This window comes from Phyllostomus discolor, chromosome 4 (genome assembly GCF_004126475.2).
Source record: "Phyllostomus discolor isolate MPI-MPIP mPhyDis1 chromosome 4, mPhyDis1.pri.v3, whole genome shotgun sequence".
Taxonomy (NCBI): Eukaryota; Metazoa; Chordata; class Mammalia; order Chiroptera; family Phyllostomidae; genus Phyllostomus; species Phyllostomus discolor.
Genome location: NC_040906.2, coordinates 205,510,950 through 205,527,350, shown reverse-complemented (window position 1 = coordinate 205,527,350; position 16,401 = coordinate 205,510,950). Strand labels below are relative to the sequence as shown.

Genomic DNA, 16,401 nt, shown 5'->3' with positions numbered 1-16,401 from the left:
GTGGAAATGAGAACATCCCGTTTCCAGGAAATCTACTGCTTTTCATTCTACGCAGACTAGTCATCCTGTAGGAAATCAAGAGAGGAAAGCAGATGCTACAAATGACCTTCTGTTATGAATATTGTCTCTAAATTATGGCTCCACGGGCTTCCTGGATGAAATCCAGGAGGCTCGGTTAAATCTGAATTTCAGATAAACGAAAAGTATCCGGGACAGACACAAACAAGAAATGCATTTGTTGTGTCTCTGAAATTCAAACTGAACTGGGGGTCCTGTGTTTTGATTTGCTGAATCGGGGAACCTTAAGCTTATGACAACGTAAGTCCTGTGTTTCTTCCAAGGACTTGTTTGGATTCCTTTATTGGATCTCTTTGTCCCCATCACGGGGGTGCAGGGAACCAAGTCCGCAGCCCCCGTAAAACAGTGCCATTCGCCTTCAGGGCACACGCTTGGCAGCCCAGCCCACTCCCTGCTGCTGGATGCCTGTTGCTACGCCCACCATTTTCCCTGCGCTGCCCTCCCCGCCGTCCGAACAGCAAGAACACCGGGACACCGCCCTGGCTGCTGTAAACATCTCCAAGCCGCCTCAGGTCCTTGCATCGCATGAGTCACAGGAGGGGCTAACACAACTCCATCCGTTCTTATTATTGATATCCATGGAGTAAAGAAAGCTGCGATCCTAATCATCATGAATCTTCTGTTGACTCATTCGTATTCATGCACGTAGAGTATTTCTATATTAGCCCCGAGAACTAAAATCTTACTTTGAGTTTTAAATCAGAAATCCCAAGTTCAGGCTACAAGATGATATATTTATAGAAATATCCAGAGTCATTCTCACCAAGGACTAGAATAAAGAGGTTTTATGAGCTGAAAGTCAAAATATAGTATAAAGCTATAATTACTAAAACAGCATGGTACCGTCACACAAACAGATACATAGATTAAGGGAAATGCATAGAGAACCCAGAAATAAACTCACACTCACATGGCCAATTACTCTATGAGGCAATGATATGCAGTAGGTGAGAGACAGGCTCTTCAGTAGTTGGTGTTGGGAAAGCTGGACAGGTACTTGCAAAAAAAAAAAAAATGATGCCGGACTGACTGCTTTCTAACACCACGTACAAAAACACCTCCAAACGGATCAAAGACTTAAGCGTAAGACTGACACCGTAGAACTCCTGGAAGAAAACCTACGCAGTAAACTCTTCAACATTAGTCTTAGCAATATCTTTTTGGCTATGTGTCCTCAGGCAAGGGGAAAAAAGCAAAAACGAATGGGACTACATCAGTGTGAAAAGCCTCTGCACAATGAGAGAAATAATCAACAAAACAAAGAGACAAACCGCTGAGTGGGAGCAGATATTTGCAAAGGATACCTCCAATAAGGGGTTAAGTTTCAAAATACATGAAGAACTCCTACCACTCAACGGCGTATAAACAAGCAATCCAGTGAAACACGGGAAGAGGCTCCGAGCAGACATTTTTCACAGCAAACATGCAGCTGGCTCACAGACACTTGAAAGGATGCTGGGTACCACTGGTCGCAGGGAAGATGCAGATCAAAGCCGCAAGGACGCCCCGCCTCACAAAGACAACAAAGCGTGGGCGAGGATGTGGGGGAAGGGGACCCTCTCGCACTGCTGGTGGGGGTGCGAATTGGTGCAGCTGCCTCAGAAAGCAGCACGGAAGGTCCTCAGCATGTTAACAAGTAGAACCACCATATGATCCAGCAATTCCAGCTCTTGGTATCTGTCTAATGAAAATGCAAACACTAGTTTGAAGAGACACAGGCACCCCTTGTTCGCTGCAGCATTCTTTACCGGAGCCAGGAAGCGGAAACCGCGTCTAAACGCCCATCAGCAGGTGAGCGGAGAAGGAAGGGGAGGCATAAATATACCGCAGAGTGTCCCTTAGCCACGGAAAAAGAATGAACTCTTGCTACTTGTGACAACATGGATGGACTGCCACAGTTTTGTAACGAGTGAAATAAATCCAACGGAGAAATACAAGTACCATATGATTCCACTTAGATGTGGAGTCTAAAGAGCAAAACAAGCAAAGCCAAACAGAAACAGACCCTCAGACACAGAACAGACAGCTCTCTCCAGGGAGGTGGGGGGTGGGGGGGGTGAGAAAGGGGAAGGGGGTTACAAGGTGCAAACTTCCAGTCATAAAAGGGATGTCCCGGGGGTGTGCTGTGCAGTCAATAATGTCATAAAAACTTCCTGTGGAAGACGGTGGGTGCCTGACTGGTCACGGGGACCGCTTCAGGAGGTACGCAAGTATCCAGTAACCACGCTGCGCACCTGGAACTTCCATGATATCATGTGTCAACTGCACTTTAATAATAAAGAAGGAGCTCAGTGAACTCTGCTACTAGAACCCAACCCACGCAGTGGGTTTCGTATGTTCAAAACACCATCGAGAGCACATGGATGAATGACTCTGACCTGTGAAAAGCGTGAATTTTACCCCAAAAACGACCAAATCTGCGTTACCGTTCCTGACCTCAGGCTAGCACTGAGGTACTCAGCAGAGGAACTCTTATTTCAGACAGGTGAGGTTTTATTAAGCTTCCAACGCCAAGCCGGCGGCGGTCCTTGTTTCAGAGGTGACCTCCTCTGCACAGGCATCGGACCGCGCCCCGGGCTTACGTCAGTGACGGCACCGGGTGAGGTCCGTCAGCGGCGACCTCGGAATCGGTCCATCCCACGCTCACCATCTGCTGCCTGTGGCCTCAGACCCCGCTGCCCTCGGTCGGGGGGAGCCCTCCGCCCCCCCCCCGCTCTGGCCCACACTGCTGCCAGCAGGTGCCCCCTGCGCGTGTCCCCTCTGAATCCCATGAGGACAGGATTTGTGCAGACTGTAAATCTTGTCAGAATAAAGCCTTTACGTGGTGAACAATTTTGTGGTGTGTGAGTATCCTCAACTTGTTCATCTGAGTGTTTTTCTAAACTGATTGGGATGCGTGAGTTCGGATAGAAGAATTATCTCACAGCACTTGAATGGTGGTAAGTGTAGCAGGGGCAGTGAAAATGAACCCGCTGGTCCCACCTATAAATGCAAACCCCAGCCTTGGGGGAGAGAGAGAGAGACAATCTCCTTACATGCGTTTGCTAGCATGTGCGCTGTGCTCTGCCAGCCAGGGGGGCCGTTTCTTCCTCCCGGGTCACAGCCGCTCTGGAAGCAGGAGACGGGGTCACCCCGAGGGGCCCCGATGCCTGCAGGGTGGTGAGGATCCACCCCCCAGGACGTGCGAGCCCCTTTGCAGAGAGGGCAGCCAAGCTCATTCTCCCAGACGTTCTGCATGAGGCACAATTAAGACGGATTTAGATTTAATTTAGGGAGCCATATTTCTCCGTTATAAAACATAATGAGAGAGGTGTCTTAGTTTCTCTAAAATGTCCTATCTGGAGAATACCAGAACCCAGCTCTTTCTACAGAAAGGATGTAAGGCTGTTTTGTGCAAAAATGCACAAAAGAGAAAACTTTTTTCAATGGAAGCATGAAAAAAAAGGAAAATGAAAGGCATCTATTTCAGTCTTTAGATTTTTTTTTTAAACAAAACCTCCTTTAGAAATGGAGCTTAAGGAGTTAGCATAGAGTGAGCACCATAAGGACTTGGCTGATTACATTTCTCCGTGCGACCCAGTCACCAAGGCACCCGGAGACAAGACGGGCAAGAAGGGGCACAGAGAAGAAGGTCAAGCTCCGTCCCCGCCCCCACCCCAAGTTCCTGTGACCTGTACTTTGCTAGGACAATATTGTGGCAAAATCCAAGGATGCAAATGAGGCTTGGCATTGTATGTGAAGGGACAATGAAAGGGCTTGTCCCCCCGGAAGCAGCCCTTACTGGAAATAAGAGCATGGTTTTGGTATAAGTGGGAGAATCACAGTCAAAGAGAGGGACCCCTGAAGCTCCAGGTGGGTGTCGCTCGCCTGCCTCGCTGGGTGACTGCTGCGCTGCTGGGACGTCAGTGCCAGCACTGGGGGCAGGGGAGACAGGGGCAGCCTCCCCCGTAGCCTGCCGGGGGAGGGCCAGACGTCCGCCCAGCCTCCTGCAGCAAACTGTGAACGTCGCCGTTCCTCTGTGTCTTGAAATGTCAGTATACACATGCCCATATCTGGGGACAAGAAATTCCTCGCTGGTTTGAACTACAACTTGGTACCCAGGTAAGCGACAACCAGCTGAGAGAAAGTGTCTGTTCCAGGTTGGATACCTGGACTTCAAAGAAGTTAGCCGTGGCTTGCATGGATTTTAAAACCTAATGGACACAGTCACAAAATTCAAGAGGCAAAGGTAGCAGATGCTTCTTGGGTTCAGAGCAGAGTCCAGAGCCTCTCCTTAGCAGTGCATCGCACCTGCAGAGGAGGGCTCTCCGCTCTGCTGAGAGCGGACCCAGGGAGGCCGGTTGGAAGTTACTCCGACATCACGGAGGCCCTTTCCGAGCAAGGCTCCATCATCCTTCCCAGAAAGCTACGATGCTCCCAGCCAGCTGAACGCCGGTTTTCACAGACACAAGAAAACCGAAGGGCACCTGTGTGAATCCAAAAGACCGGCAACAATGCGTACCCATGTCCACGATGTGTGTCTCACAGACCGGGCTCTCCCTGGCTCTCCCTGAGCATCCGGCGCTGCTTCCGAAGGCGAGTGGGCGCCTGGCTCAGCGTGGGGGCTTCCTCCCACACGCTGACCGGGAAAGGAAGGCGGACCCCAGATCAACTGGAGAGAGGAAGCAGCCAAGCTTTTATTTATTTCCAGTTTAAACGTCGGGAAGAAAAGGAACCGGATTCCAACGTGTCCCCTTTGGATCTCCTCCGAACAACACAGCGGATGACGCACGAACGGAGAGGCTGCTACCTGCATTATCGACCGACCTGAAGCACCGCATTCTTTATGAAATGCTGACACCGCATGGCCCATAAAGCAGTCCCTGCGGCCGCCCTGGTGCCGTTCAGCGTGTGTGGTGCGGCAGGATGGTGTGACTCGGACACGCAGAGAGATACCCCCTGCAACTGTTGCTGGGCGAATTTTCGAGAAAAAAAACAACAAAGCACTTTTCAATGCGGTGCTTGGGGTGTCTTCGGAGAAGCAACCTCCTAAATGAAGCTGGGTGGAGCATTCCCTGCCCTGTAGCCTGGACCCGTGTATTTAGCTTCGGCCTACCTCAGCTCTATTTCAAGAGATGTTCGCTGCCCGTGTTCTGTCGGCTGCGACCGCTGCTCACAGCAACACCGGGAATCCTCCATGATATTTCCTTTTACCTTTGGATGGCAGCGTGTCAGGGGGACACGTTAAAAGATTTTCCTGTAATAACGGGCCAGCCATAGGGTTGCTTTGTTCTCTGGGCATGTAAAAACTTCCCTGGGAGAACAGTTATTCGTACATCAAACCAGCTAACCTTACAAGCCAGTTCGTACCACACTCTGTCTGATTCCAGGTGGGGCGGCACCAGCACGGCCGGGGCTGGGGCGTGGGTGGCTGCGTGGCGAGCCCTTCGCCGGCAGGGGGAAGGCGGGGCTCTGCCATCCTGCTGGACTGGGAAGCTCAAGGGCAACCCGGACCCAGCACACACATTTTTCATAATTATGTTGCCTGCAGAGTGGCCACCTGTCTCAATGTGATGTGATGGAGGTGAAATGCCACAGCCGTCCTCATTTCTCTCTGCGTGGAGTGATGCCAGCGCCAGAGCAGGGAGGAGGGAGGAAGAGGAGGCGAACCGCAGAGGGGGAGGGGCCTGGGAAGGCCCAACCCCCTGGAGCCCTCCGGGGAGGCGGGGCAGCGGGCCTCCGGGTCACTGGGGTGGAGGGAGCAGACACCTTCTGCCGAGGGTGTGGCTGCGGCTATCAACACGCTAAAGGCGATAATACCTTCACCCAGCAATGGTTGCACTGCGATCAACCGAAGGATTAGCAAATACACCCGCAGAGGCGACTCGCTGGTGCGAAGGTCGTCATTCGGCATTTGGGTAGAGGAGTCGCGGCCAGGGCACGTGCTGCGTGTTGGACGCGGGGAGGTGCGCGTCCGTCCGCGTTACTGCGCAGAAGGAATGGGGTCAAGAATGCCCTGCTCCGGGCCGTGCTACACATTCCAAATCCGGGGTGCGCGCGGCTATCCAGGGGAACAGCCACAAAACGTTAACCGTGACTGTGTCTGGGGGGTGGAATGCTGATTGGTATTTCCTCCACTATGTGTCTGACTATTCTACAAGGGCCGTAAAGGATAGTTGTAATCTGGAGTACCCTTCGGCCACTGGTGGTTATTATTTCATTTTAATTGGCTTTATAAATTATTTCTATTCCAACAATGATGTCTTTCCTTTTTAAATTTATTAGCTGGAATGCTTTTATTGAAATGAGTTTTCCTTCATCAACTATTTGGCTACTCGGAGGTACAACTCGTACATTAAAGGCAGCTGGTTGCCGGACTTCCCCGCCCCTCCTTTAACTTGCCAGTTTTAAAGATGACACATTGGTTTTCTAGTGTCTCCTAAAGGTGAAAGTGAGGTTTTTTTTAAAAATCGTAAACACCCAAGCCCTGGCTGCTTTTGTTTTTTCTCGAGCACAGACGTTCAGTGCCGCCACAGCAGGGCTTTCTCCCGCCCTGTAACCGCAAAAACCGTGCCCGGGCTCCCCCGGGCTCCTCCGACTAACCTTGTCAGTTTGAGGGTTAAAATGTGTGGTTTAGGAAATTCTGAACAGCGGCGTGTTTACATGCCAAATCTAGCCACTGTTTTTGTTACACCGTTATCACCGGGGCGGGTTTGTTACACGGTTATCACCGGGGCGGAAGGGAGCTGGCGGGGCATAGAGTCTGGGGTTCAAGGGCAGAATTCTGAGGTAGGAGTGCGGGTTGCTCAGCTCCGTCGTTGGGTTCGTTTACAACCTGGGGGGCCGAAGGGAAGTCCCACCGAGCGTGACAGAGCAGCTGCAGGGAGAAGACAGAGCTCCCCTCCCTCCCCCCGACCCCCCACAACAAAACCTAGGTCAGCTCTGGTTCAACAGAATCATGCATCATGCATTGTTGTCAGTTCTTCTCTTTGACATCTTTGGGGAATGTCTGTTTCTAAGCCACAGCCTGTTTGCCATAATCATCCATCTGTTGGCCGTGTACTCAAGTGGGGCCCGGCCCGCGTGTTCCGGCGGGCTCGGGAGGGGGAGCAGAAGGCAGGCAGGCCGTCGCTAACTGGCCCTTTTATCGGAAATTTGAGTTCGTTTCCCTTTCGCGTGTTTGGAGAAGTGGATGATGTGTTTGGGGATCTGGGGCTGAAGTTATTTTCATTATTGTCTCGAAGGATGCTAACTTGAAATGACCAGTGAGATCAAAAGAAAACAAAACAAAAACCTTCCAGCTAGTTGGAAGATAAAAAGATGTCATAAAGCCTTACGATAATCAAATAAAATTATCGAATTTCTTGTCAATCATTTAGATTATTCCAGTGAGTAAAAGAATAAATGAATTAATTTAAAAAACAAACTTAAAGCCTTAAGTTATACTACCCATACTTTTCAAAGAGTACATGATCTGGTCCTATGTGCAAATACATTTAATGTACATATACACACTTATGCGTGCATATACATATATTCATGTTTGATCATCTGTTGTCTTTCACCATACTGTCACAGTAAATCTCAACTATTTCATTGGATACTGGACTTCTTTCACAAAATTGGCCTGTAAAACCTCGGGGTCTGGGAAAAAATGGCATTTCTGGGGCAAGGGCAGAACAGCCACTTCGAGTCCAGCCTCATACGTCCTCCTGCCCTCCCGAGCCTCACCATGGCAGCTGCCGGTCACGACCGCCTCCCGTGGGCGGGAGCCAGGGGGGCAGGGACGCACCCAGACGTGTGCGGCGGGACTGCAGCCTCACAGCTCAGCACCTCACTGCCCTTTCCCAGGGAGAAGATGACACAGCCCGTTAGTGGGAGAGACGAGCACCCTTCCACTCCCTTCTCCTCTGCTCACGTCATCATCATCCTCACTGCCTCCTGGGCCAGGTGCCTGGGAGTGGGGACGCCGGGCAGGCTGGGGTGGGGGACGCTGGGCAGGATGGAACTGTGTGTTTTCTCCATATTCACAGGCCAGGTAAAGAGATGCTGGAACCCACCACTGAGAGGGAGTGGGGAGAGAGGGTAACAGGACAGTGACAACCAGGAAAATAGGTGCGTGTCATCAGGATGCTGGTGGCCTTCCCAGGACCTGTTAGGAAGGGCCCTCCGCCCTCACGGGCATGTCTGCGACTCTATTCACATTCTTATTCACAGGCGCGTTCCCATTCGATGTGTTCTTTCCATCCAGCCGGGTCTGTAAAAGCTTCACCAGCAGCATTACACTGCTTCCCCCCGCAGGTGTCCAGCCAGAGACGGCCGGGGCACCACACTGATGCCCAGCCGTCCCCGCAGCAGTTTCATCTCCAAGGAAGGACGGCAACACGGGTTGAAGTGCCTGGTGCAGTCCACATCGCACTATTCGCAGTTTCTCACCCCCAAACCACCCCTAGTATGTTTCCAAATTAAAGCTTCTCGTGTGTCCTCCCGAGATGATGGTTTTCACCCTCTCACCCGCACGAGACTGGAGAGAAGCGTCACGTCCCCCGTCACATCCTCTCAGAAACCCACTGCCCAAGACAGTCTTGGGTCTTTGACTTGATACATTGTCCCAAAAGTCAGCGAATCCCTGCACTTCCTCTGACAGTGGAAATGGGTACTCAGTAGCTAACCTGTATTTCTTTTTTGGTCTTTTAAAAAAATTTTTTTACTACTTGGACAATCTTTTGTCTTTTAATCCATGTATGTCGATAATAAAAATTTCTAGTAGTTGTCCTAAAGTTTACGATATATATTGAGTATTGTAATTAACCTAAGTCAGCACTCAGAGATCCCTAGAACAAAGAGTATGTGTAACGCAGACACCTTGTAAGAGAGAACCCCCGGTTCCTCCCTCAAACCCTTGGTGACGCTGCCGTCATTTGTGTCACGTAAGCACACACTGTGATCACCCAGTGCATCTGTACTGTTATTTTTTTAAAGAATTTATTTATTTATTTTTAGAGAGGGAAGGGAGGGAGATAGAGAGAGAGAGAGAGAGAGAGAGAGAAACATCAATGTGCAGTTGCTGGGGGCCATGGCCTGCAACCCAGGCATGTGCCCTGGCTGGGAATCGAACCTGGAACACTTTGATTCCCAGCCCGCACTCAATCCACTGAGCTACACCAGCCAGGGCTTACATCTTTACTATTACTAAAGCCATCTCTCAAACCAGCTGAGAATCAGAACAATGAAAGCTCTTACTCACCTTCCTTGGCTCCTCTTCGGTGCTCTCCCTCTCTCTCCCTCCGTGCAGATGCAAGTGTCTGACCCACCCCACTGTCCTTCCGCCTGAAGAGCCCCTTTCACCGTGGCCGGCGCAGCAGGGCCGAAGATGATGAACTCCCCCAGCCCTTGTCCAGGAGAGTCTTTAGTGAGGCAGGATAAGTTTGCTGGACACAGAACTCTAGGTCAATGGCATTTTTGTGTCAATGTTCACTCTTTGGCACTTGGTCTGAGCCCCCAGCCACCGTGACTTCAGATGATTCTTCCACTCCAGCCTCCCTTCTTCCTCTTTCCAGGACTCAGCTTACTACGTGTGCTGCTCTTTGGAACTGCCCGACAGTCTTGGGTATTCTGTTCCGTTGTCTTCATTCTTTTTTCCCCCTGCATTTCAGTGTGGGGACTTCCTTTTCATCTTCCTTTAAACTCACTGATTCTTCCTTCAGTTGCACCAGGTCCAGCCTGTTCGCCACAGTAGCTTCACACTCTGGGCCCGTGTGGGGGGGCAGAGTAATGGTTTTAGAGTAATGGTGCAGCGAGGCTGCAGTTTGAGAGGGAGGTGTTGCAGACCGATGGAGAAGGAGGGTGATGATTTGGAAGAGTCTCCCGGGGAGAAGGAGGGCGCTGGCCAGAGACAGCGGTGGGCAAACTGCACCCAGGCTCCCCGGGGAGTGGGCTCTGAACCCGCAGTGGCACCACTCTCAACGGGGACACAGCGTCAAGTAGGGGGCGCTGTTTCTGTGAGAGGCTCTGTCGCCCACTGGCCACACGAGGTGTGATTGGCAGGACAGGGAAGGAAAGGGCAAAACAGGGGGTGGTGCTCGCCCAGAGCTGGAAGGGGGATGCACGGGCAAAGCAGCTACAGCAGAAGGACACAGGAGTCGTGGGTTTCGGCCTCATTGGCATCGCCCCATGTGGCCCAGGCTGGGAAGAGAGGTGAGAGGTCAGAAGTCCACTTAGCCAATAAGCAAGCGTGCAGGGCCGGAGGTCAGAACCAGGGCCTCTGGGACAAGGAAGAAGGAGGGGAAGGGGATCTCTGAGCTGGGCGGGGAGTAGCCACACGGTCAGTGACTCATTCATGAAGTACCCTCTGGCGAACCCTTTGTACGTCCAGCTACTGCAGTGACCCGACAGCCGGTCCCTGCCCTCGTCACCTTGGCACTTCAGCCGCAGGAGGCAAAGGGTCCCGTACAAACAGTGTCCAGCACGTTGGACGGAGGGGAGCGCCATGGGGAAATGCGGCGGGGATGCGGCGTGGGGGATGCAGACAGGCCTCGCTGATGAGGGGGCCTGAGGCGGGCGGAGAGCGCTCCGTGCACATGTCAGGGCCAAGAGCGTTGTGGATGGGGGGGCAGCAAGCCCACAGGCCCGGGGACAGCAGCCTGCCTGCGTGTTCAGGGGCAGAGGGCAGGCCAGCGCGGCCGAAGCACAGTGAGCGCGGAGGAAGGAGCTCTTGGTGCAGACAACCCGCTCAGCCACTGCCCCGGCCTTGGCATTTGCTCTTAGGGAGCCCGGGGGTCGGCACGGTGGTCAACGCACATATTTCAACACGATTCCTTTTTCCTTGTCCTCGCCCGAGGACATTTTGTCACGGCTTCGAGAGAGAGAGAGGAAGAGGGAAAGAGAGAGAGAGAGAGAGAAACATCCATCGGTCGCCTCTCATGCGCTCTCCAACAAGGGCCTGAGCCCGCAACCTGGGCGTGTGCCCTGCCCGGGAACCAAACCCACAGCCTTTCGGTTACAGGACAGCCCTCCAACCCACTGAGCCCCTCGGGCCAGGGCTTAACAAGATTCCTCTGACTGTCAGGTGGAGAGCAGACCTCCTGACGGGGGCGGGGCAGGCAGTGCTGGGCCCGGGGAGGCTGCGATGTGGGCGGGGACGGCAGACAGCGCCCCTGTAGGAGCGTGTAGATCCCGCGCGCGCGCGGAGTTTGGGTAAACAGGAGCGCCCGCCCCCCTGAACACCGACCTCTGTGCAGTCTCCGTTTGCCGGGCCCTGTTTTCCCCACCCCCCGCCCACCCCAACCAGCTGTGTCCTCCCCCGTTTTCCAGGCACCGCTGCCTCCCGCGGGCGTGGCCTGTGTCTCCAGCGCCGTTATTTCTAACCTCCGCCTTCACGCTGAGTCCGCGCCTGTCCGTCTCCCACACCGACGATTCTGCGATGAGTGGTTGCAGACGCCGCCCCCGCCCCCGCCCCCCCCCTTCTGCACCTTGACCCCTTCCAGCTCTTCCCTCCCAACCGCGCGCTGTGTGGATCCTTGTTTTCACGGACTGTTGCACCTACCAGGTGTCTCAGGTAATTATCCCGTCTCCCGGTGAAGATGTTGGTATTTGTGCGATCATCGGCGTCAATCCTCATTTGTATCTTCGGAGGACGTTGGAATACAAATGCCGAGGGCAGGCTCATTTTAAATTCCGATTCTCATTTTACCTGGCATCAAAGCGAAGTCAAATTTGGAGGATGCAAAGGATCACTTGTGAAGGAAAAAATAATAATAATCCTCAAACATCTCTATGGTTGAATAAAATTATTTTTTAAGATAGCATTTCTTAAACATGTCTAGATGTACATTTAGGTATCAGCACTTGGCGTTTATACAGCCAGAAGGCGCACAGGAAAATTGATAAGTTAAATGAAGACACAAAGCCCAAAGTAGGCACGTTAAGTCTGGATTGAATGCTGTGATGGTGCGGAGACCGAAGCGTGGGCTGGGGTACAAACCGGTCCCTGACGGGTGGGGCCGGGGCTTCTGATCTTGGCTGCCCCCGCCCCTGGCCTACACAGGCTCCCTGCTCCCCCCCCCCCGCCCCGAGAGCCTGCTGCCCCTTGCAGGCTGGGCAGCCCACGCTGGCACTCTCCCATGCTGGGAACCATCCCTGGAGTTCGCTCTGCCGTGTTCCTTCCTCCTTCATTTTGCAAAACTAAGCAGAAGTGCTTGCTCCCAAAGACAGCTCAAAGTCAAGAGCTGACGTGAGGCTGAGCTTCCACAGCAGCTTGGGGCTGAATTGCAGGCAAGCAACCCCATGATGCAGAGTATAACGTTCCTCATCGATGAGCTGGTCGTCAGAATAGCAGCTCTGAAACGAACAGCTTCTCCAGAGACCCTCGGACCACAAGGCGCTGCGGCCAGCCGGTCCAGGAGCACAGCTCCGGGGTGTCTCCTGAGGTCGCGGCTCCAGCTGTCCATCTCCATTGTCACGGTCGTGCCTGTGTTTTTCACCAAAATATTTCCCTCGGCACTTTCGTTTATTTTCTTGGGTGATTGTCAGGTGACAATACCAACTGGTTATATTCAGGAACTACTTTCTCCGAGTGTGAAATAGTACAATGGCAGGGACCCCATCAAATGGAACATCAAGGAGGAAAGCTCTGTCCCAGCATTTCACACGACCACAGACTTTCAGAACCGGCACCGACCCCGGCAGACGCGCCTCCGAAGTGTCCTGCACGAGCAGCCGTCGAGCCCGTGTGTGAAACCCCCCAGCTGCCGGGTTAGGAGGTGGTGCGTTCCGTTTCCAAACCATGGACGCCTCTGCATTGAGCCCAAGGCTGCCGCTGTCACTCTCTGCCCGTTGCTCTTCATCCCGCCTTCTAGAGGAGAGCTCAGACCTCACCTTCCTGCAAAGGGCGCCTCCGTTGCCCCTGCGAGGCCCACAGCGCCCCACCTCGGCCCACCCCCCCCCCCAGACCAGCGAGCCCGGTCTGTCCCCCACGGGGACCTCACAGAGCTCCCTGACAGGAGTGACGGCTTTGGTGCAGGTCGAGTGCCACTCAGTTCCATGCCGGAAACTGCAGCAGATGATGCAGGCCGCAGAGAGCCAGGTTCTGAGGACAGTTTTGTCTCCAGGGGCACCGTTACAACGTGACACTGGGGGACGCTTCCCTTACAGACAGGGGCGGAGCCTGCGTTAAGTGACAGGCCAGCACGCACTGGCACGTGTGCGTCTGCGTGTTTCTGTGTGCCCCTGAAGAGAGAACCCTCGGCAGCTTGACAAGGCTGCCGTCGACAGGTGAAACTCGGAGGTGACGGGCACGGAGACGGTGGCGGTCCCATGCCCAGGTCCTTCCCACTGGAGACATTTCCACACAGAGACGCAGGATGTGTAGGGCCCAGACAGCGCCCCCTGGAGGACCGGGCGGTGCTCTGAACTAGAGCCCAGTCCCACGAAGGCGGGCGTCCAGCTGCCCTGTCTTCACTCTCTTTTCTGTTCATGACTTGCACGTATTTTTTTTAACTTTCCAATTACCCTTAACATCCAGTATTGTTTTCTACTGGTTTCAGGTGTACAGCCCCGTGGGTAGACAAAGGTATAACTTACAGGGTGATCCCCCGATAATTCAAGGACACTCTCGGGGCCATGCTTACTCCTCTGGAAGGGCCCGCCCCCGGCTGGAGAGGAGGAACCAGGGGGTGACAAATAAGCAGAATGAGCCTGTACGCCCGACTCCCCTCTCCGGCCTCACAAAAACCAACCGTTTACTAGGGTCAGGCAACACGCAGGGATGAATGACATGGTGCCCGGAGGCCGGGTCCCAGCAGGAAGGGGAGACAGGCCCAGCCCCCAGCTCACGGGGGGCTCCTTCCTGGAGAGTCCCCGGGGGGAGCCAGGCAGCCGCCAGCTCCCTCCCTCGGACCTGTGGCTTTTCGGTGGTTGGTCAGGAGGGGGTGTGCACATGGCCCCGCGTGTCAACAGGCACGCCTGTTTGTCGGAACACGTCGCCCAGAGGACGGGAATAACACGTCTGTGCCCGCTTTCTCTCTCCAACAGCCGGCTGCCCCGACTCCCTGGTTACAGAGCTGCACCACTTCCGGGTCCTCGGGGAAGAGCAGGTGAGTGGGCTGCCCCAAGGCGCACCGGGGGTCCGGGGGTGCGGGGGTGCGAGGGTCCAAGTGGGGGAAGGACAGACAGCAGTGTGATAGCCTGCGCCCCCTCCGGGGAAGCCATGTCCCCCAACCCTCGGCACCCCAAACGGGGAAGAGAGCCACGCCGGAGAGCCGCGTGTGGACACCCCTGCCCTCTCCCACCCACCAGGCCCGGCGGGGTGTTCGTTGGCACCCCGCTGTCCGCCGGAGCGTGTCCTCCCGGTGCCGGCAGGAGCAGGCGGCACGGGCAGGGGAGTGAACAGGTCAGTGCCAAGAGGAGTTACACCCGGGGGACCGGTCCATGCAGACAGCCCTGATGTCCACGGGCCGAGGGCCCGCCCTCTCCACCGGGGTCTGTGCTTCCTGCGTGTCGTCCACATTTCCCTGCCACCGCAGGACGGGGCCCTGTGACTTCTGCACGAGCACCCCCCATCGAAGGGGCATCGTTCAAATGCTGTGTGTGCTCAGGGAGACCTGCCCGCCTCCCGACAGACGTGCCAAGGAAATGATCCGGGATGCCGAATAATACGTATGTTAGATATACAATATTTCATGTGAGATTCGCAAATAATGTGTGCACGCACAGCACACACTTTCGACTGCATACGTCTCTTACTCCTTATATGGATTACAGGATCCCTGTTATAATGTGAAATCTTTATATGTCAACTATCCTTGGACCACACCTAGTCGTGGACAGCGTGGTGGGTGACCCACCCCGCGCTCTCCCGCTGACTCTACCCCCAAAGGCAGCCTTTGCCAGCTCAGCTCAGAGGACACGCAGATTGGAAACGTCGGACTGCCCGCTTCCAATATGAGGTTACAAACAATATGAGGCTCCTTAGAGGGGGATTAGAAACCCTGGAATCATTTGCAACTCCTTTGATTAACCCCGCCCTCAGGGGAGCCCCAAATGTATCACACAGTCAGTGCCCAGAGAGACAGGGGAAGCTAAGTGGCCCACACGGTACTTGAACCTGCGACTCTTGCTTCCTCATAGAACAATGTTCCGCCCAGCTGCAGACCACCAGAACCCAACCCCTACTGGATTATCCTTGCCCGGGGCTCACTGTTTAGATACTCCAAATATGAGGCTATGGGACATCTATGAATTTATACTTCAAAATAAACATTTCCTTTCTTAAGAGAACCCATGAGCACACACACAGAGGCTGAATAATTTGCCCCCCAAATAAATAAAATATAAACCACAGCAAGGAGCCGAGATTTTGCCCAGATGGATCATGCTAACGAAAGGTCTATTCACTATATTCTGATGGAATACAGGAGGAGGTATCTTTAATTTTTTTCCTGTAGGTGCAGAGTAGTATGCTTTGTTAATATTCACATTTATTTCCAAAACTTTTTGCAAATACCGTGTTGTCAGCTCTAAGTGACCTTCGCTGTCTGTCTGTGGCTAACCCGCGTTAGGAAAGTAAGCCTAGAAACTGGCAGAGCAGTTTTCCGGGTTGCTCTCAGAGTACGAGCCAGCAGGTAAGCCGCAGTGCGCACAAGCAGCAGACTCTCACGAGACACAGCGACCGACGGCACAGGTGCCGCTGGAGAGCCGGCGGTGCTCGCGTCCACCTGGGAACAGATTCCAGAGAGAGCTCGCCCACATCACGAATCAATCACGTCCCTCCAGGTTGGCTCTGCTTACAAAATGCGGATGAGCAGAAAAGCCCGCACGCAGTGGGTCAGCATTTGTTCCTTCCCCAGCCGGGGCTCGGGGACCACCCTGCCACCCTGTGCCACCCTGCACCCACTGTGCCCTCAGACGCGCAGAGCCCTTCCGCCCCACTCAGGGCCCACTCGCCCCGATGCTCCAGTGAGGAGACAGCAAGGTTCCTTCAGGGGTCCCCCAACTTTGTGCTGGCGGGTGGCGAGAGGAACCGGGGGAAATGTGGGCCACCGCTCGCAGGGAGCTGAACGCAGGCTCCCCGCTGACCAAGCGTCTCGAACTCCCCGTCTAAAGTACCCCCCCGCCCGGGGCCTTCCACGGTCTGCGGCGTGTAACACACGCTTGGCTCTATCTAGGTCACTTGCTTTTCTATTTTTTTTTAATAAATATGACCATGTTTTTAAAAAGTAACGCGTTCAGTAGGCACGGGTGTTATTTCCGATGCTGCGTGTGCTTTTCGATCGTCGAGATCACCAGGTGTGTGAGTGACAGTGTCTGTCTCCCTTGAGAAGAGGAACCGGGTGCTCCAACGCCCCG

The 16,401-nt window shown here is 53.9% G+C and overlaps 1 protein-coding gene across 1 annotated transcript in view; it reads left to right on the top strand.

Annotated features, from left to right (window-relative positions):
- Positions 1-16,401, top strand: part of PRKN (parkin RBR E3 ubiquitin protein ligase) — a 976,089-nt gene that overhangs the window by 837,930 nt on the left and 121,758 nt on the right. Inside the window, exon 8 of the mRNA XM_036024958.1 lies at positions 14,089-14,150. Within this exon, the coding sequence (XP_035880851.1) occupies positions 14,089-14,150 (62 nt within the window). The remainder of the gene's footprint in view (positions 1-14,088; positions 14,151-16,401) is intronic.